Source organism: Dipteris shenzhenensis, chromosome 26 (assembly GCF_047967505.1).
Source record: "Dipteris shenzhenensis isolate YYH24624 ecotype China chromosome 26, Dip_SZ_1.0, whole genome shotgun sequence".
Lineage (NCBI taxonomy): Eukaryota > Viridiplantae > Streptophyta > Polypodiopsida > Gleicheniales > Dipteridaceae > Dipteris > Dipteris shenzhenensis.
Genome location: NC_141621.1, coordinates 21,495,337 through 21,517,697, shown reverse-complemented (window position 1 = coordinate 21,517,697; position 22,361 = coordinate 21,495,337). Strand labels below are relative to the sequence as shown.

General features: G+C 44.8%; 1 protein-coding gene across 1 annotated transcript in view; it reads left to right on the top strand.

Moving 5' to 3' along the window:
* Positions 1-21,966, top strand: part of LOC147884807 (Leucine-rich repeat (LRR) family protein) — a 28,108-nt gene extending 6,142 nt beyond the window's left edge. The window contains exons 7-9 of the mRNA XM_087397356.1: positions 292-377; positions 8,174-8,260; positions 21,512-21,966. Coding sequence (XP_087253482.1) covers positions 292-377; positions 8,174-8,260; positions 21,512-21,628 — 290 coding nt within the window. The 3' untranslated portion in view covers positions 21,629-21,966. The remainder of the gene's footprint in view (positions 1-291; positions 378-8,173; positions 8,261-21,511) is intronic.
* The last annotated feature ends 395 nt before the right edge of the window (positions 21,967-22,361 follow it).

Below are 22,361 nucleotides of genomic sequence, written 5' to 3'. Positions count from 1 at the left end.
AATAGGCTTTCTTTTCAATTTTCTAGTCCTTCTTGATTTCTGCAGGATTTTCTGCCACTGTTACTGGCACACATGACAGTATTGGACTGACAACAGAGATTAATATGACTGGAGTCTTAAACTGTTGGGTTATGTTTTGGTAGAGGTTACCTGATTGAGGAGCTACCAATTATGCTCTGCAGTCTTGCTCGTCTCTGATATAATCTAGGGGAATCCCTTGGTAGCATATGATTTGATTGAGTGAAGCAGTCTGAGTGTCGAATTTTATTGATGGGAATGCCATGATGGCAGATAATGTGTTTGAGGAGCTTCCACTTTCAATCTGCAATCTCAGTCATCTCAAATCTCTTGCGCTCGACAACAATAAGTTGAAACAGGTGTGTACCATGTATCATTTGAACAGAGTTATGGGTTGTCATTGATTTCTCTTTTCCTAGCCCCCTGCCCTTTCCTTTCTTTCGTCCAGTAACATATGGATTGGACAGCTGTTTAGCTGCACTCTAGTGGGTTGGAATTCAAAGGCATGAGAATAAAGGGGTTTATAAAGTTTATTTCATTTGGAGCGCCTTTTTATCCCATGGTGCTCACATTAGGGTGGAGTGTGCCTTTGTCTCATGTTGCTCACATTATGGTTAAACAGGCTCACCTTTTGCAGAAATTCGTCTTTCTTAATCGCTTACATGTTTACCCCATAGGATGAGGTCAATATAGCCTGTGAGTCGTACCAAAGGTTCATGTAATCTCAAGCACCCACCCCCTACTTGAGATGTTAAAGCAAAGGATAGTGAAGGCACTGATTGGATAAAAGCTAATACACTCGAACATTTCTGTGTACACGGGAAGGGAAGGATGACCTCTTTATTTCGGTTTCAGCCTAAAGTAGACTCATTGTATTAATATGTTTTGAATCAGCCCCTTGGGCTAAAATTCTGTTTAGCCTAATGTAGACTCTTTGTTCTAACTTGTTTTAATTTAGCCTCTGTGGAAATTGAGTGAGTTTGCCAAATTTCTCTTGCTTGGCCCAATGAACATAGGAACCACCCCATGCGATCTATTAGCCAATAAACTTACTCTGAGTAGCGTGCATGGATCCATCATGGTCAATACAATATGTCATCGTCGTGCGTTCTTCATAAATTTTATAACGTTTACAAAATAGTACACTGTAAGGTCAAAGAACTAAGGGGAGGCAAAGTGCTTCACCCTTCCAGTGCAAACAGTAGTAAGGACATATTGTTGAAGTCTGCAGAGTGCGCCACGTGTCAACCGGGGCAGCGCTGGGTGTGGGGGTCCCACTCCCCATCCCATAGCCACGTTGTAGCCTCTCTCTCTCCGAAAAGGTCCCGGGAGGGATGAGAGGGTTTTTACCTCCTAAATATTATGCAAGGCCCATCAATCCCCCACATGGCCTATGGGATTAGTAGGCCACAGTCCACGTGTCACCAAGCACCTCCATGAGCCAATATACCACATTTTTTGCCATTGGCCACAAACCACATAAGGGGGCACCCAAGGGGGTTAGCCCATTTGCAACACCCCGCATGGGTTAAGCACCTTGAAAGGTGAGTCGACCAAACCAAAGGCCAGCCCAACCACAAGTTGGGGTACACAAAACCACACGGGGTAGGACAAACCAAAGTCTTCTCAAAGTGCCAAACACATGTCACCACCAAATGCAGCCAGCCAGCCACCGGTGCATGCGAGCTGACACTGCCGAAATTGTCGCAGTGAAAATCACGCCACGAATCATGACCCTCCACGGCGAGGTCGTACTTAAATGGCCAGCATGCAGATCATGACTCTCTGCACAGCACACAGTCTGTAGCCATACAGTTTGCACGGGTCACCATGTCCCGCGTCAGACCAGACTGCAGATCAGGAGCCAAAGACCACTGCCACGTGTCAGCTACGCGACAACATTCATCAATTGGTTCGTCGGAACAGCCGGCTCTGATACCATGTTGAAGTCCACACTAGTCCGGGGTATAGACCAAAGTTAAAATATTATATGCGATTTTCTGCAAACCCCACGCTTGCAAGCTTGCTCTGAGTTCTGTTTTTGGCAGAGGGTTCCGTCCGCTAGCAGATTTGTCCGCCTGCAAACCGGTGCGATTTTTGAGGTCTCCCAATATGCACCTCGTGGATGTCTTTGCCGAGTCTGTGGATCGTTGCTACCAAAGAAAGTAACAAAACCATGCTTTGATACCAGTGTAACCCAAACCAAATAAAAATCGCAATTCACTTCGGCACCGTGGAGCAATTCACAAACAACGTGGGACTCTTTTGGAGCAAAATCGTGATACTCGGGACAGGATACCTGGTGCTGGAAAATTCGTACATTTCTTGAGATATGTGTTGAAGCTGTGGAAATTGAATCGCTAATTAGATAGAGTGATGGGAGAGAAGGGTAAGGAGCAAAACACAGCACTAGGGCCTAGAAATAAGGGCTGGACCCCCTCAAAGGCTTTATTGCAATAGAATAATCTTTGTACAACGGGCTCTTGAAAGAGCATACAAATGAGTACAATTCTGAATACATTTGGGAGGCTTGGGGCCTTTCTTTTATAGACTTGGCCTAGCAAAAAGCGAGGGCCTGCTTTCTAAAAGCTACTTTTACATAAAAGCCAAGCTTTCAGGCTTTTCTTCCTAAATTGGAGGCTTTAGGCACCTTTTTATTCTTGTGGGTGCCTCTTTTAAAGAGGCGCCCCCTTGTCCTTGCTTGAGAGCCTTGTGGGACTTGCTTTTTGTGCTTTTCTCCCCAATCTTGGGTCCTTTTTGCACTCTCTTGGGTCCTACACATTGCACAAACAAATTCCAACACTTTAACTGATTAGAGGTTGTCGAAATGCATACATTCCTATTTCTTGGACTATTTCTAGTGCCTTGTGGTCGTCCCCACGGTTCTCTTTTTACCAATGCAAGGCAAAAGAAAAAACAATAAAACTTATTCTTGGTTGACCGACTTCTTTGACTGAAGTCAATTCTAATAAAGATTACTCTTTATTTTCTTAGGAGAAGTCCCAAATGGTGATAGTACACTGAAGCTTGTGCTCTCGACATGCTCGTTGATGTGTATCACCCCATGTACCTTGTGTTGGAATGGTCACCTTCCCATCTGTAAGCCCCCATATGAGGAGAGCATAGCATGGGGGGGGGGGTGTGAACCTAGGAAAAGAGAGAGGAAGGGGGCTGTCATATGAGCAGCACCTCACACAAAGAAAGGAGAGTACCTGGCAAAAGGAAGCTTGCCTCGAGGGCAGATCTGGCAGAGAATGGCCAGGTGACTGTCAAGGACAGAGCAGAGCAGATCTGCGCAGCATCTCCATCGAGGAACGAAGGCGCGATGATGTCAGCCACTGCACGGATCTGTACGGGCTGCTGCAGAGCAGTGTACGTAAGGTGTACGGGCAGGCATTATGTGATTGTCTACATGTGTGGGATTTAGATTATCCTGCCTTCTTGTCATATAATGACATCTTTGGATGCTTGTAACTGGCTGTCTCTTTCTTTGAGACTGTTTTTTGTAATATAATTACAAATGGATTTCACCAAAAAAAAAAAAAGGTTTGTGGTCAAAGAGGTTGGAAGGCCTTATGAAGCAGTTTGGCTAGGATTGGAGCGAGTACTTCCCATCCGTGGGTTAGGAGTTCTACTTGGAGGCCTTCCTGCTTTGCCATTCTAGGGCTGCTTCTTTTAGATGGGATGTGGTGAAGACTCTGGATGTGGGGGGGCAAGGTATGTCCTTTAGGGCAGGCATAGCCTGGTCAGGAACATCGGAGAGAGTATTCATGTAAGCTCTCAAAAGTTCTTTCTATCTTAAATGGTGCGTTGCCCTATCAGCTAGATTTAGATTTAGATGCTCGTTGGGGAGAGACTAAAATGAAAATGTTTAGACTTCACAAGCAGTTGTAGCTTGAATGAAGAGTTTTTGGACTACCTTTTGATTAGCCTTCTCCTTTAGTGCTAGCCTTCATCATGGCTGAGTCTGCCCTTCACCTCCGGAGTGCCGACAGAAACTCAGTACGAAGACTTTGTATAAATGGATGCTCAAGTATGTGTGGGTGTGTGGATTTGTATGTGTGAGAGCATATTTTTATACTATGGTCTACACCCACTGTTGGGCGCTGATGACGTCAGTGGGGATGTCATAGTAGCTAGTCCCTGCTATGCATGATGGAGTTTATGGTTTTCAACCTTGTGAGTGACTATCATGAGATTGAAACTGCACTATGTTGTGTTTTTAGAGGATGAGTTTGGGAATGTTCCTGGATTCATCTAGGTATATGGGGTTGTAACACGCAGGGACTAGCTGTACGGAAATTAGATGAACATACAAGGAAGAACTCAAGCATGAAAGACACCAGAAATCTACCTAACTATAGTACCCTGCTTTATTTATACATGATTGCCAGATCGGCATGCAAAACTGCTGAGACCACTCCCCTAACTACGACATGCAGGAGATGGAGTTATGCTGCAGAAATAGGACACCCAACCTCGCCCATAGGATGGCCGAAAGGGGCTGCTGGAGAGGCTGGGAGGTGGATGCTGAAATGAGGGGCCCGTTTTGGCCGACCCAACCAGTCCTAACTGCCCTACCAGCCAGTTGGCTGGTCGGCTAGGCTGGTCGGGCTGTTTGCTCAGCCCTAGGGGCCGATTGCCTATAAAAGGCGCGTCTTGTAGCCCACTTACTATGCATTTTGCTGTCCTTTTTGAGGCCCCAAATTATGCCAAATCTGCTGCATAGGGAGCTGTGATTGGCTCACAAGGCAGCTAGTTGTTGCCCCACCTGGGCTTGACCCTGGTGCATGCGATAGGGGTCCTTGATAAGTCATGGTGATCTCATGTTGCTATAATACAGGCCTCGGGAGTGGTTACTGCCTTACATACAGGCCCCGGGAGTAAAATAGTGGTGGAGGCACAAATTGCTAGCATGCAATCTGTAATTGAGGAGACATCCAAGATGGGTGGATGTGGCCGAACGGGAGCGTGCGAAGGAAATTGTCTCGGCCAGTCTCATGGACTAGTAGTAGAGGGCCAGCAAGGCTCTCAACATCAAAGTTCATGGAATCCCTCGCACTATAGCTACACCAATGGATGATGTGACCACTTTTGGGGCTACCACTTTAGGGGTTGTAGAGCACGTGATCCAAAAGTCTTGGCGAGTGGGAGAGACCCCAACCAAGAGCAGCCCCTCATCATACGATTCCATGATGCTTAGGCCCGGCTAGCAGCATTACGTCGTAGCTTGGTCCTATGGGACCACCCATCGATCCCCGTGGATGACGATTTGACACCCTTGCATGTTGAGGAGATTCGCGCCTTGATTTGGCCCACAAGGAGGGCAAGTGGGTGGTGGTACGAGATGGGCGACTCCTTATAGGCCCCCGTTGAGTACCTGCGTCCCTTCCCACCTAGGGGGGCGGGGTCTATGAGACTCAGGATACCGAGACCTTGTCCTATACCATGTGGAACTGTAATGGTACCTTATGGTGAGAACCATGGAATTTCTTGGAGTCCTTTACAGGATGAGACATAGTTTTTAAGATAGAGACACACCAGAGTCCAGAGTGGTGGTCAGTGGGTACACGTGGGAGGCTGCTTATAGAGACGAGATGAGAGATATAGGCGGGGAATGAGGTTCTTTTACGGGCCATCTCTTTCAGGGCGATGTTATTAGAGAGGAGAGACATACATTCCAGATTTCTTTGGATTCAGATCCGGTGTACGGACAACCAAGTTGTTCATTGGAGTATGCTTCCCACTTTGCTCGAGATATCTTGGAGGAGACTGAGATGTTGTCCTATGCAGCACTCTATCCGAACATCGTAGATTTCTCGAGCCGCAGAGAAGTCCTTGTTTGGGACTTCAACACGAGAACAGAGGTGCATTAGGTGCCACTCCTTGATTTCAGAGATGATGCGATCTTACTGCCAGACGTCGATTTGGATGATGTAGGTAGTCTTAGCTGATAGGCGGCCCTCGGTCCCGTCTTATGTCCACATGCCTCTCCCTACACTACTCGTTTCACCTGTCCACCACCTCTTGGGACCGTCCCTTGCAATAGCTGGTACAATGATGAGTTTAAAGCTTTGCAGCGTCAACTTAGATTCGAGACTAAACATAACCTTCCGAATGAATTAGAGGCGATGCGTATCGCCAATGGTACTTTGGAAGAAGTAGGCTTTTGCCTGTCGGAATGAGGAGAAGTTACTAAACGTCCTGTTTAGTAACTGTGAGAATTGCAGGGGAAATGAGAGAGAGAGAGAGAGAGAGAGAGAGAGAGAGAGAGAGAGAGAGAGAGAGAGAGAGATGTATTAACGTCTGCAAGAGGCCTCATGGGCCTATGAGAAAGTACAAGCCAAAAATAAACTCATACAAGCCACAAAGGGATGAAGCAAAGGGTTCACTAAGACCCTTGGTGAAAGCTAAAGTGCTAAACCAGTGAATCAAGTGTCCAAATACTAGAGTAGCAAAAGAAAAATAACAGAGAAGTATCAGGTGCTCAAAGCTAGCACTCCTAGTACATGCTGAGATTCCGTATATCTAGGTAACCTAATGGCTCTCTGATGAGATGTGAGGAGCTCTTGTATATCTGCCTGTCGAGTTCTCTCTCTACGTGGGGGAGGTCGTGCGTGCTTTGGTCCCTCTCTGTGTTGCACGTGGAGTGTGTCCCTCGTTTGGCAGCATCGTGGTGGATACTCGATAGTACTAAGTACAAAATAGTCATGTCAGTGGTCGACTACATATCAATCTCATCATCATCATCATCATCATCACATTAGGGTGTGTGGGACAATGGAGGCATGAAATCGGCGATAGTGTTGTCGGCTGCTCGCGGGTGTGGCCTATGACGTCTCTTGGTCATAGCTTTGCGCCTAACAAGGGCTACAGTAACCCTTGTCGGCTAGGCTCTGACTCTGAACAGAGGGGGGATATCCCCAAGTGTAATCTGTGCGTCAACCCTTTGTCTGAGCTGTTGATTTCATTGGCTCTGGGTCATGATCATGCCGAGGCCTCGTATTGTGGGGGTCCGTGTGATCTGGCAGGAAGAATTCCGTGATAGAGCTCTGAGATGGATCTGCCAAGGAAGAAGTCTGCTCTTGTCTCCGTGATCGAAGTATCCTCTCGCGGTACTTGACTGCCTCATGAATGAAGGCCGCCAAGCATCTGCGTTCCGGATAGGAGAGGAATCGGGACAAACCCTAGAGCTATCTTTGAAGAGGCAGTAGAAACGCCCTCAGATCGTATAGTAAATAGGACATTTGAAGATGAAGTGCTCCTCCGTCTCAACCTCCTGTATGTCACATAAGTCCTTCATGATCTTTCGCTCGGCTGTTATGAACCTCAAAGCTACGTGTTTGACACCACTAGCTGTGAAAAGTGTGCAACAAGTAGGACATGGTAAATGTTATAAAGCGTGCATGTGTAAGAGTTGCCAGAGTATGGTGTCCATAAGAGGAGCGTTAGAAGTCCTTAGAATTCCTAAACAAAACGTTTATTCTAGTGAATGAAAACCTGCTTCTTCCGATGTACTAGATGATGGTGCTCACGTATTGTCTTTGCTTCACTGGGAAGGTGATGCTTAGTTTTGAATCTGAGTTGATGGCGTAAAGGCTTACACTCCAGCAGCTATTGCAGAGTACTGAGCCAAGAGGCGGCAAGCAAGTGGAATGGGTGGGGGTGTGCGTGTGAGAGAGAGAGAGAGAGAGAGAGAGAGAGAGAGAGTTTGTTAACGTCCATGGGAGACCAAAAGTCTATTGGACAATCAAAAACCATCCAGTACAACAGCTTAGGGAGGGCACATAGCAGCTCCCAAGGAGTGCACAGAGAGAGAGAGAGAGAGAGAGAGAGAGAGAGAGATTAATGTCTACAAAAGTCTCAAGGGTCTATGAGACTGAAAAAATCTTGATAGAATGAAAGCTAAGTGTGGGGCCACTAAACGAGCAAGGCTGATGTCTGTGACGAGAAAAACGTAAAACATTGTGCTATCGATGCGAGAGAAACCCAAAAGGAAGGAAAAATAATGAAGGAGAATTGCCTCGCCGCTTACCAACCAGTTATTGAATTCTGAACATAGTTTTTTTCTTTGTGTGGCAGCTACCAATTATGCTCCTAAAGAGCATCTACAAGATATTGAATTCTGAACATAGTTTTTTTCTTTGTGTGGCAGCTACCAATTATGCTCCTAAAGGAGTGCACTTCATTACAGAGTCTCTCAGTTCATGGGAATTCTATCACAGCTGAGCAATTACAAGAGGTAAACTGTTTGCCTTCTTTCTAACTTCCACATTCAGCAAAGAATTTACAGGTGTTTCTCCAATTGTAGCACAAGAATCATGCTTCCTTTGTTGTGGTTGAAAGTGTGTAAACAGGTGTCCAAAGGATTGAGGTTGGAGGCTTTCTAGGACAGAGTCTTCATTAAATAGAGTTTGGCCAACTTCCCAAGGTTTGCTCTTGCTTGGAAGGGCACATGTCTACCTGAAGAGCAGCCCATTAACTGCTTATCAGGATGTGAGTCCTCAGCGTGTCCTGCATAGTCTCTACTATCATGCTCATTGCATGTCCTTTATTCCTCTTGGAGTCGTGTGTGAGTGTCCACACCAACTGCAAAAGCGAAGAAAGTAAAGGTCAGTATAGACTCATCAGAGACTTGCAGGAAGGAGAGGCCTAATCAACAGCCAACAAGCTCTTAGAGCAAAGGATTAACGACGAGATTGCTCTAAGGCAATCATCAATAACAGCCATTGACTGAGGGCAGGAAGCCAACTTGCAGGCACAAGCACCGTTTCTACCAATAAGTAGTAAGAGAACTTGTGAAAGGTCACGAGCAAAGATAGAGCACTAGGTAGCATTAGAAGCCAGCTAAACAAGGCTAGCTACCTCATCAACATGCATTTCTTTCTTATGCTCTCCATCGAAGGTCGATACATCATCATTGTAATCTATAAGCACCTCGCTAGAGGACTTGTGAAGGCACACATTGCTAGTTTGTGTTTGCTTCGACATCAAGAGCTAGCTTCTTATAAGTTAATTGCACACCTTGATTTACAACTGAGAGAAGGGCTCATGACAGCCATGAGATCCTCTCACATTGAGAGAAGAGCACACTTGTGCTAGGAGGTGATTGTGGGATCAAGAGGGATTATCATCATTGCTACTTGACAGCTTCAAATAGAGGTAAGGTCTTAGGTCTTATTCTATTTGGTTTTTGATTCTGGTGTCCTTTAATTGGAAGGGCATCAATCATTCGCTTAGGTGTATTATTTCTATTTAGAAAATCTGTTCTTAATAGAGCGCACATCACCCACATAGTCTATGTGACACTTCAATAAGGCATGATGAGGTCAGACTAGTGAGTGTCCCCTTCGAGAAAATGCCAAATTGGATAGAACCAATTGTGGTATTTGGATAGTCCCTGCTATGCATGATGGAGTTCATGGTTTTCAACCTTGTGAGTGACTGTCATGAGATTGAAACTGCACTATGTTGTGTTTTTAGAGGATGAGTTTGGGAATGTTCCTGGATTCATCTAGGTATATGCTTCTGCCGTATTAGCGGACATGCAAATTTCACCTTGTGAAGTTTTCGTCCAAGTTGCGGCCTGCTGGTATTGTGATAATTCTTTCTATCTTAAATGGTGTGTTGCCCTATTAGCTAGATTTAGATTTAGATGCTCGTTGGGGAGAGACTAAAATGAAAATGTCTAGACTTCACAAGCAATTGTAGCTTGAATGAAGAGATTTTGGACTACCTTTTGATTAGCCTTCTCCTTTAGTGCTAGCCTTCATCATGGCTGAGTCTGCCCTTCACCTCTGGAGTGCCGACGGAAACTCAGTACGAAGACTTTGTATAAATGGATGCTCAAGTATGTGTGGGTGTGTGGATTTGTATGTGAGAGCATATTTTTATACTATGGTCTACACCCATTGTTGGGCACTGATGACGTCAGTGGGGATGTCATAATAGCTAGTCCCTGCTATGCATGATGGAGTTTATGGTTTTCAACCTTGTGAGTGACTATCATGAGATTGAAACTGCACTATGTTGTGTTTTTAGAGGATGAGTTTGGGAATGTTCCTGGATTCATCTAGGTATGTGGTATTTGGATAGAACCAATCGTGGCATTTGGAAATTCAAGCTTGAGAACATTTCAAAGCTCGAAAATTGTGGGGTATCGTGGAAGGGACGTAAAAAAGACTAAGGGAGAAATTTGGGACATATGATGAGAAGGCCAATAGGCTCATACTCTGATAAACTTTGAGCATTACAGATAACAGGAATATGAAAATCCCAGCTAATGCCTAGAAGACACTTCAAACTACATATGAGAATGATGGGATATCTCAAGGTGTATGCCCCAGGCACACCTTGGTTTCTATGTGTGTGTGCTAGAGGCACAGTTAGGTGTCCATAAGCACTGTTAGGTGGTGGTAGAAGCCACATAGGATGATTGAGAGAGTCGAGGAGCAGATTGAGGAGATGATTGTGGAGCTCAGAGGTCATCAGTGATGTCAGTGATCATGTAAGAGGTGCCTACTTAAGGACCTCACCTTTCTTCATTCTATAAGCAAGAATTCTCAGTTTGTGTTCACTCCATGCTTTCCTTTCAGTTCACCAACATGGTATCAGAGCCTTTTGATCCTCCTTGAGCCCATTTGTGCCACATCATCTTCTTCTTCTCCATCTTCTTCTTCTTCATCTTCACCATTTCTTCCCTTTGTTCCCAAGTCTTGCTAGAGCTTGTTCTCCCTTGTTTCTCTGCCATTCTCCAAGCCCTTCCTGCTGGAGATACCTCTCAAATGGGCAAACCTTCACCTGCAAGGAATTGAAGAAAAGACATCGCTGCTGGTCACCATTCCCCAAATAGCCTTTTTTTTCGTCATTTTTCTGTTGCAGAATACTCCCTGCCTGCTGCACCATTGCTCGAGCCCTCTTAGGAGTAGATGGACGACCTCAAGACGAACATTTTGAGTCACTTTGCAGCCCATTTGGTTCAATAACGAAGGAGAAAACGTCAAAACACAGGTTCAGCCTGCAGCAACTCTTCCGGGCAAAACAGCAAGCCATTTCGCCCAACCTCTGCGCTGGATCTTCTCCTCAGTGAGAGCTTTCTTTTGCTCCAGAAAGCCCCTTGAGTGCTTCACTCTGTTGCTTCAATTTCGGCCTCCAGCCTCGAACTGCTCAATTTGGGAATAACTGTGATTTCTCTTTCCGCTTGCAACTATCTCCAGAGGTTTCATGATAGAAAGTTTTGAAATTATATCAGTTATCTTTTTTCTTTAGGATGTTTGATCATTGGATGTGATCTAGAGCACATTTGAGTTGCATCTTTGGAGCACCTTCCTGCAGTTTGACAGTTTTACAAGCATGTGCATCAAAAAATTGTGGTCAAAGGTCAGCATTTCTTCAAAGATTTGACTGTCAAAGCTGCATTTATTATTGCTTGACTGTATCAGATCAGTTTGACAGATATCTACCGTCTCATGGCACCTTCATTTGACTCCAAGTACAAGAAAAAGATGAAGGTCAGATACCTAAGATATGCTTCTCTACACTACTATGGAGATGACAAGATAGTTGTTCTCTCAAAGGATATGATTTTCAGATCCACTTGTTCTTTTATCATGGTACCATCTTATAAGGCACTAGACACTGGCCATTTTGGGTTAGACCCTCTCATGGCTTGCTTATGCAAAATATGCGGAAAGCCAAATCATAAAGCAATGTCTTGTTATGCTACAATGGAAGAGAATGCCAACATGGCTTCCTTGCTGCAGATTGCCAAGATAATGGTTGCCAAAAAGGAAGCAACTACAAAGCCAGAGATTGCCAATCTACTTTCAGTTGATGTGCCTCCACAAGATGATGCATCCTATGAAGATTATGCTTTTTGAATCATCTCCATATATGCTCCAGATCTCCCTTTTTTATGTTGAGTCAAGGTACTCAGCCTGGATAGTCCTCCAAAATGAATGAAATAAACTATTGTGTTTTGTAAACACCTCTGGTCACCATATGATGTAGGCCATGTGTATGTGTTTTGCTCCATGGTACCTCCTGTAGACATTGTGTGCATGTACATGCAGGGGAGATAACCATTGGAAGGTCTTTTGTATCCCTTTTGTTTACTTCATACCCTTGGGAACCCCTTGCTAGCATGAGAACCTAGCCATAGATTTATCCTTGACCACCATGAGATGGCAGGAGAAACTATGAGACTAGATGTATCCTTGACATAGCCCGAGGCATTCCCTTGAGGGGGGGTATGATGGGATATCTCAAGGTGTATGCCCCAGGCACACCTTGGTTTCTATGTGTGTGTGCTAGAGGCACAGTTAGGTGCCCATAAGCACTGTTAGGTGGTGGTAGAAGCCACATAGGATGATTGAGAGAATCTAGGAGCATATTGAGGAGATGATTGTGGGGCTCAGAGGTCATCAGTGATGTCAGTGATCATGTAAGAGGTGCCTACTTAAGGACCTTTCCTTTCTTCATTCTATAAGCAAGAATTCGTGTTCACTCCATGCTTTCCTTTCAGTTCACTAACAAAGAATGCTAGTACACAAAGCCTTAGTGATTAAGAGATAGCTTAGCAGGCTTAGAATGCGTGAGGGTTAAAACATTGATAATCATTTTAAATCAATTCAAAGATCTACTAGACCAACTGTCTTTGCAGGCAGTCATGTACTACGCTCTTACAGAGAGAAGCCTTCCTCAACTTCATGGTTATCTCATCATTGAGGAAACAAAAGACAGTAAAAATGTGGAAAAATGCTGTCTTAGTGGATAAAACAGAAAGCAATCAACACCTGGATTTAGTCGTAAACAATAAAAAAACTGATAGCTCTCAATGTCATAATGATGACAACAAAGATCATAGTGAAGATAAGAACAAAAAAAGAGAAAGAACCTTGTTATCATTGTGGGAAGCTTGGCCTACCTCATCTTCGACAGGAGAATAAATATGCAAGGGATGTATCAAGAAAAAAAAAATCAAGAGAAAATCCCAAAGAAGGGTTCAAGGAAAAGTTATATTTTTGTATCACTTCTTGAAAGAGAAATCTGAGATCCTTAAATACTTTCAAGAAGTTTGCTGTCATGGTTGAAAACCAGACTGGCAAATGCATAAAAGCTCTCAGATCAGATGAAGGGGGAGAACATAAGGAGAAGGAATCAAAAGACACTCTAACATGCAACAGTTAATGATCGTGTAATCACAGCGAGACCTTCTTTAAACCTTATTGCGAGGCGTGTGCGTATGCACCACAGAGTGGAAAAGAGAGAGAGTTTTAGGGTTAGAGAAATGTAAAGCCCCCCTTCAAATAGGGGGCTGGAAGGGCCTGGTTTGGCCGACCTAACCAGCCTAAATCAGCTGACCAGCCAGTCGGTTGGTTGGTTGGCTGGTTGGCCTCAAAAGCCATCCCTAAAGGCTGTCTAGGGAGGGGCAAAGGGCAGCCTATAAAAAGTGCCTTCCCCCAGCCCTTTTCAATTGCTTAGGAGCTGGCTCTTCTTGGGCTCCTATCTTGTCTGCTTCTGCCCTCTTCACCTAGGCCAGCCCTTGGCCCTTCTGGGCTCCTACCCTAGGCTGACAACTAGACCTAACTAAACCCTAAGATGGAAACACTAACCTACTGAGTTCTCCAGTGGGTACCAGTGACAAGGGCTGATCTACAGCTTGAGAGACTGACCTACGTAGCTTGTGCCCGATTGTCCTTGGACTAGGGCTGACAATGGGATCACGGCATACGATAAAATCACCTAGATTAGGGATCTACTAGCACTTGTCAATGTAGCCAGGTGTCACCTTGCACCCAAGTGGAGGGGGGTGTGTGACAGACTCTCATCCCAACAAAACAGTGTTGCTACGTATGAATCATACATAAGGTGAGAAAACCAAGAGTATGCTTAAGAGCCGGAATTTCTAATGAAACTATCAAAGAAGGTCAAATTATAGAAGAAGCCTCAACAAGTGAGGATGGAGTTAGAAGATTAATGGGCTCTTGACAACCTTAATGTATTATGCTTTGATGACGTACCTGAGTCTGAAATATATGAGGAGACTAGAGACACTCCCAATTGCTTGCACTCAGCCTGGAATTGTTCCCAACAATCCATACTTGGTCACACAATTCACATAGGTATTGGAGAAGTCACCTCCTGATTTGTAAGCCCCCATATGAGGAGTGTGTGGGGGAGGTGGAGGGTTGCCATGTGGGCAGCATACCCACAGGAAAAAGAATGAAGAGGGGGACTGTCACATGGGCAGCACCTAGGCTGCCATGTGGGCAGCACAAAGGACTTACCTTGTAGTGTGGAGCCAGCATGGTGGCCTGCAACAGCCGGAAGGAACACATGGCAGCACGGCTCAGTTTGGAGAAGGTATGCACAGATTTGGAGGGCTGGAACAGCACGCCTATGTGGCAGGACACATTAGCAAGTTGCAACAGTATGGACTGTTTGGGGCAGTTAGGAGCAAGATTGCACAGATGTACCAGCAGATCTGGGGGCCAGAACAGTCTTGGCAGGGTCAGTACGGATCTGTTGCAGAGGACCTAAGGACCTGCAATGATGAAACAGGGGGCTGGAGAAGGTCAGATCACAGGCTGGGTGCATGCAGCAAGATTGCGTCTACATGGGGAGGTTTATGGCCTGCAAGAAGATCCCAATGGGGGGCTGGGGCATCACTAGAACTAGGAGAAGATGGCCTACAAACCCCCCTCCATGGTATGGGCTGAAGTATTCTGGAAACGTCTCAGAATACTTGGTATTTTCTGATCATGGTGGCACATGTTCATCCAAAAGGATATAGCCACCTATGAATGTACAAGGTATGTCAGATCACGTAACAAAGGGAACCAAGTGTAAAGCCTAGCAGAAGACTTCGAACTTGGGACGAGGAAGTGCCTTTGTAAACAGATCTGCTATGTTGTCCTCTGTGGGAAGATAGGACAACTCTATGTCTCCTGTTGACAACCGCTCTCGAACATAATGATAGTGAACTTTAATATGCTTGATACGTGCATGAAACACTGGGTTACGCGCAATGGCCAAAGCACTCTGGTTGTTAGTGTAGACCATAGTGGAGGATGTCTGGCGAATACCAAGATCTGTAAGTAACTGTTGAAGCCAAACACACTCTACTGTAGGGGTGAAAGCTGCCCTGTACTCAGCCTCACAGCTAGATGTGGCGGCTGTTGGTTGCTTCTTGCTAAGCCAAGAGATAGATGAATTGCCAAGCAAAAAATAATTGTGAGTATGTGACACTCTGGTGTCGGAACAACCTGCCCAATCACTATCCGTGTAAGCATGCATGGTAAGTGAGCCCTGATCACCATAGAAGAGGGCTAAATTCTGAGTGCCTTTGAGATATCTGAAAACTCTCTTCATTGCTTGCCAATGCTGTGAGCTGGGCATGTGCATGAATCTGCTGAGCTGAGATACTGCATATTGTAAGTCAGGTCTGGTGTGACATAAATAAATAAGGCATCCAACAACTTGCTGATAAAGAGTGATATCACATGGTGGGCTCCCATCATGAGCTGAGAATTTGAAGCCAGGGTCCACTCGAGTAGAGATTGGCTTGCAATCCTCGAACTGAAAACAATCAAGGAGTTGTCCAATATACTTGGACTGTGACATCATGATACCCCCCTCAACATGAGCAAACTGAATGTCCAAATAATAGTGGAGCTGTCTTATGTCTGACATTTCAAAAATCTGCTGCGAATCAGTCTTGAAAGCTGTAATATGCTGAGTATCTGGGCCCGTGATGAGCATATCATCCACATATAAAATCAGCACTAAAAAATCAGATCCACTCCCACGGACATAGAGAGTGGGTTCTATGGGGCTATTCTGAAAACCAAGAGATAGTAAGTGTGCATGAATTTGGGCATACCATGCCGTGGGTGCTTGCTTCAAACCATAAAGGGCTTTTCTCAGCCGGCATACCTTGTTTTCAGAATTAACAATTTCAAAACTAGGAGGTTGTGTGACATAGACTTCTTCTTGCAGATCCCCATGAAGAAAAGCAGTCTTGATGTCAAGCTGGTGCACTTGCCAATGATGATGGGCTGCAATGGCAATGACACATCTAATGGTAGTAATTCTGGATGTGGGAGCTAAGGTCTCCTCAAAGTCAATGCCTTGTTGTTGGGCATACCCTTTTGCAACAAGATAGGGTTTGTGTCGATCTATACTGCCATTAGATTTCCTTTTTAATTTGTAGACCCACCAGGTTACCAATGGCATGCTTGCCGGGGGGGAGATCTACTAATTCCCATGTGTCATTTTTGGCAATGGATTGTAACTCAGCTCTCATTGCATCCATCCACTCTTTGCTGTCAAAAGCATCTTTATGGCACAAAGGCTCTTCATTGCAAGCTGTAGCAAGGAGTGCAAACTCAAGAAAGTGACCATGCAGTTTTTCCTTTCAAGAACAGGATTATGCTGAGGAGTGTAAGGAGTAGTGCATGAGTGAACAATGCCCTGTGAAGACAGAAATGCATCAAACTCCTTTGACATATACTCTCCTCCCCTATCTGTGTTGAGGGTGACAAGCTTGCATCCTGATTCATTCTCAACCATATTCGGCCACCTCTGAAAGCATAAGAACACTTCAGATTTGGCTTTTAAAGGATATACCCAGCAATATCTTGTGAAGTCATCAATGAGAGTCATGAAATATTTGTACCCTCCAATGGAAGTTGTCTTCATTGGGCCACAGACATCACTGTGTACTAGCTGCAATTTCCTTTGTGAGAGTTTTGGACAATTCTTTTGAAAAGGAAACCGATGCATTTTACCCAAAAGACAACCCTCACACACATGTTTGGAAACTGTGTGAGTTTGAGGTACATCATCTGCCATCTGCTGTGAATGTAGCTTTGCAAGAGCTCTATAATTGAGATGACCCATTCTCTCATGCCAAAGATGAGTTTCAGCAAGCTGTGAATCTGAAATAGCAAATGCTTAAATAGAAAGTGCAGCTGAGTGATGATCAAGGTGATAAAGTCCCTTTTGCAAAGTGCCAGTGAGAACTATGGCATTGTCATCACGAAGGTCATAAACTAGGCATCTGTAGCCATCAAAAATCACTCTGAAACCTGAAGTGGCAATTGCTGAAATTGAAATCAAGTTGACTTCAATTCCAGGCACAAAGAGAACAAGTGACAGGATGGCTTGAAATGGATGTGAGCTACACATCTCCAATTCCTTTTACAGCATAGGAAGCATTATTAGCACATGTGACAGTCCCCCCTCGAGGTGCATCAGCTAAAGAATGAAACAAGTGTCTGCAAGATGTGACGTGCTTGCAAGCACCACTATCAAAATACCAAGACTGAGCATCATTAGAAGTAAAGAGTGCATCAACTTTGGAGGGATCAAATGAGCAATGGACAGCCCATGCCCAATCATCCTGGAGAGCATGTGCATGTGAAGCATATGTTGGCTCGTGGGATTCAATTGCATGTGAGGCATTAACTGTCAATCCTACTCCAAAGCAATGCGCTTTCTACATTCTGAAATGTCATGTCCAGGCTTGTGACAATAGTTGCATCTTTTCTTCTTTGACTTATTTGCTGTATTTTTAGATGCATTGGAGGAATTGCCACTGCTATGTGCACACTTAGGCTTGCCCATAGGCTTGGAAGCCTTGCCTCTTCCTATCTGCTGTGAAGCAAATGCATGATCAGGAATAATGGCTTGTCTATTAGCACGATTTTGCTCTTCCTGCAAAAACAAAGTAACTAGCTGATCAAAAGAGTAGTGGTCTGGATTACCCATGGCCACTAACCGAAGGGTTGTAGCAAACCCTTGATATGTATCTGGCAATCCATTCAATGTGGTACTGACAAGCTGAGAATTTGGCACCACCTCATCAATATTGGCAAGTTGTTCCATGAGGTCCTTGACCTTTGTCAGGTATGCATCCATAGAATCACCTTCATTCATATTGACTTCCTGCAACTGTTTTCTTAAAAATGCAACACGTGCCTCATTGCGAATCTGATAAAGAGAAGCCAATTTGTCCCAAGCATCCTTTGCTGTCCTGCAAGATCGGATGTGTGGAATAATCATTCTCTTGCATGATAAAGCAATACAGGAATGTGCATTTGCATCTCTTGCATCCCATTGTGATTGTTCCTAAGTTGGGGAAGCAGAAGTGGGGGTGCTAGAAGATAAGGCATCAGGAGGAGTACCCTCTGTAGAGGGACCAGCAGTAGATGCAATCACTGTAGCATTGATTGGCCTCAGATCAACCCCAAAAATAATATTCCATAAATGCTTTGCAACAAGAATATGTTTCATGAGATAAGACCACATCGGATAGTTGGTGCCATCCAACTTATCATCTTCATGAAGAATGCCAAATAGATCACGATTGTTCCCAGCCATTGCAAATGTGATACCCTGAAAAAGACCTGAAAATCCAAAAGCCTCAAGGCTATCACTGCAAAGAGCTGGCTGTCCAAAACTGAAAGCAAATATTTGCAAATAAATATTCTGCAAATTTCTACCCCAAATCAAAGGGCAAATGCAAATTTAACCTAAATGTGACTGTGTCAGGAAATGTTCAGTGCAAAAAACAGCAAATCTGGCAAAAGCCACAAATTTAATGAGGGCAAATAGGCCAAAAAGAGGGCAAATGCAGAAAAGCCCCAAATTTTGCTGAGATTTTTGCAAATGTGACCCAATGTTTTGTAATCTGACCCAATGTCCTGTAATTTGACCCAATGTACTGCAAACAAACAAGAGATTGCAGATCAAATCCCAAAGCCCTAATGTTCTTGCAAGAAATTGCAACCAAAGAAGGTGAAAAGAACTGAAAGCCCCAAAATTGCCAATGTCCTAATTCACAGCCAATGCCAACAAGTACGGATTCTAACAACAGTTTCACACATGTGAAACTGTATGGAATACCTTGAGCAGGTATAAGCTGTATGGACAGAGCATATACGTCTGTTGTACGGAACAATGTACGATGCGCAATGTACGGAACGCAGTACTGAGCAGGTGCGGTACACAGCACGGAACGCAGTACATGATCCAATGTACGCCACATGTACAGTGTACGGAAAGCAGTACGGATGCAGTTACGAGACCTTCTGTACGGTTGTATGGCGTAGTACTTTTGCTATACAGATACAAGTACGGGACAAGTACGGAACACAACGTATGGCTGTACGGGAAGTGTAGCGCAATGGAGCACAGTACGGCGCAGTACGGAACATAGGTATAGAAGTACGGAACAGTTGTACGTCCTTTGTGCGGGCTATGTGTACGGGCGTCTGTACAGTCATACGGACTGTACGGATGAAGGAGCAGGTAGGCCAAGAGGAGTTGGTGCAAATCCAGGAGCAGGAGACGAGTCAAAACGTGGCTCTGATACCACTGTAGGATCGTTGAAGTCGAAGAGGCACAACCGTCACGTCAACTAGTGTAATAGAAAAGAGAAGTACATAGTACTTGTACCTAGACCCTAGAACTAAGTGTCCTAGGTGTCACATAGGACTAAGTGTCCTATGTGGCATAAAAGGCACAAAATAAACTAAGTGCCTATACCTATGCCTACAAGGCACATATTAGGGCCCATAGGGCATCACTAGAACTGGGAGAAGATGGCCTACAATTTAGGGCTGGCTGGTGCGGTTTTGTTGGAGGGGGATTTCCTCTATATAAAGGGGTGTTTGGGGCCTCATAAATCACTCTCCAAGAGTCCATTTGAGGAGGAGAGTGGAGCTGCAAGGAGCGTGCCTCCAGGACCAGGACATGGACAAAGTAGGTGGCCATCAGCAGCAGACAACGAGCTCATGAGGTTTGTGAACGGATGGAAATATTAAGTGTTGCTTCTATATTTTTCTCTGAGCACAATCTATTTGCTAGTTTGCATATACACATGAATGTTGTGAAGTACACACACTTCATGAGGTTAGTGAACGGACGGAAATATTAAGTGTTGCTGCTATATTTGTCTCTGAGCACAATCTATTTGCTAGTTTGCACATACACATGAATGTTGTGAAGTACACACGCTTGATGAAGCTTGATTCCATAGTGAAACACTTCCACGTGTAATTCCTGGTTATCTGTCAGTCTTTTGCTGTGGGATACCATTTGGTGGGATTTCATTTTTCTAACAAATGCACCCACAGGTGACAGCCCTTCAGCCCGTCGTTTCTGGTCTCCTGTACCCTGCTGGTCCTTCCTCTATCCAGGGCATATGTCAGCACCTGCTCTAGGGGTCCCGCCATGTAGCCGTACAATTGCACCAACTCAGCATTGTCGTGTAGCCACCGTATCTGTCCTGCAGCTTCCATATTACTTGCGTTGTAATTCCATACACCCTCAGGCCTCCCTTCCAAGCCAGGTATGGTGTGAGGTGTGCTGCCCACATGGCAAGCCTGTTTGCTGCCCATGTGGCAGCCCCAGACTTCTCTCTCTTCTTGTTTGAATGGTGCCGACATGGCAACCATGCTGTCACCCATGTGTCATTCGCTCAAACCCTAGCTTCACCCCCTACCCCCCGCCCACCCTCAATGCTCTCCTCATATGGGCGTTTACAGACGGGGAGGTGACCTCTATAGCATCCTCAGAATGTCTCACTATCTGAATCTCTACTGGGTCTATCTCTGGTACTGTGACGGGGTCCGTACGTGCATTGACGTCACCTAGAAGGAGGATCTCTCCCTGTCTGGAGAACTTCATGATATCATCATATATTGTCTCATATGGGCTATGACCCTCTGTGGTTACCTCATGCGCATAAGATGATGTATTTAGGGGGAGTAGCACCAATTATTCAACTCTTATCCACATGTGCAGTGCATGCTCCTTCCGCACCATGGATATGAACGGTCTTAATGTGACTTGAAAAGAACAGCTAAGCCCCCCGAGAGCCTCGTATTGTGCTCTCTTCTCATCTCCTTCCTATGAGCGAACTCCCAGTCTTCTCTGGGCTCTCATGTGTCTCAGCATAGAAGATGACATCTCTGTGAGTGTAGGTCTTTGAGAAACCCCGTGGGTTAGACCGAAGGGTACCATTGCAATTCCATACAGCGGTACTCTGTGCTGTACCCCCATCCCATGGGCCTGACACCGTCATGTGCTATCTTCTTTCATCTTTTTCTTGAATGATCACTTTGCCCACTTTCCTTCTATCTGGCTGCCATCACTCGGACCATCCTCTCCGTGTGATGTTTTTGCCGTAGGAGTGTGAGGTCATGGTTCATCCTCTCCAAGCTGCCTCAAAGGTGAGGTTGACACCCATCTTGTGATCAGTGCTTCCGCATCCGCGATCGGGATCACCCACTGCTAGGCCTCTAACAAGGATATTTAGAGCCTTGCTGCTCCGTCTCTCCTCCTCCTCTAGGGCATCGTAAATGAATTCTTTCTTTGTATGATATGATATGATTGTATTCAAGTCAGAGAGAGAGAGAGAGAGAGAGAGAGAGAGAGAGAGAGAGGCTTGTGCCTGTGTTTAACTCTCCTGTGCGACTGCCTAAAGATGGAGGGTTTCCAAGAGTATGACGGACGAAGGAGAAGGAAATTTGATAAGCAGATCGATGCAAATGTGCTGCTTGGTTCTAAAGGATTGGATGAAGGGGTTGACATGAGGGTATAGTGCACAAACTGAGCATCACACGATACACGAGGAGGAGGATTTTACATTCTGTTCCTTCTATTGATGTGGCTCATTGCAATACAGAACAAATGAAAAGTTATTATAAAGCCATAGGATCAAGAAAAACCATATGCCAAATTGGTGGTTGTATTCAATTGAACGAAATTTGTGTAAGGGTATATCCCCTTTTCAATTTGTCATGTTTATTACTCTGATTATCACAAGTATTGCTTCCTTGGGCTGAAAATGGACTGCTGTGAGAGAGCAGGATGAGGGAACCAGTGCTGATGTCATGAAATACTATGCAAATTTTCTGATTGAATAAGATGATGAAAGTTGATGACTATAGATGAAAATATGTATATTTTCAGTTTCATTCCCAAGGTTTCTGTCTAACTGGGTTGCATGTCAATATCTTAATTAAAAAAGAGAGAAAATTCTGTTAAAGCTGGAGCCAACTTTAAGTCATCCAACAATTCATGAAAACTGGATGCTTAGTACTGCTCTCTCCCGTTGGTAGAAGACACCAATTAAATTTTACTTGTAGCAGAATATCCGCAAATGTCCACCTGGTCTTTTGCAAAGATCCTAATGGCCTCAAAATCAGCCTGCAATCCTCTTCTCTGTTATGCCCTCCGCTTCATATCACTCTTTCCTTGCTCAGGACGCTGCAGGAACTCCTATTGTTCAACCAAAGACTTAGGTGGCCCAAAAGAAAGCTTCAGCCATCTGC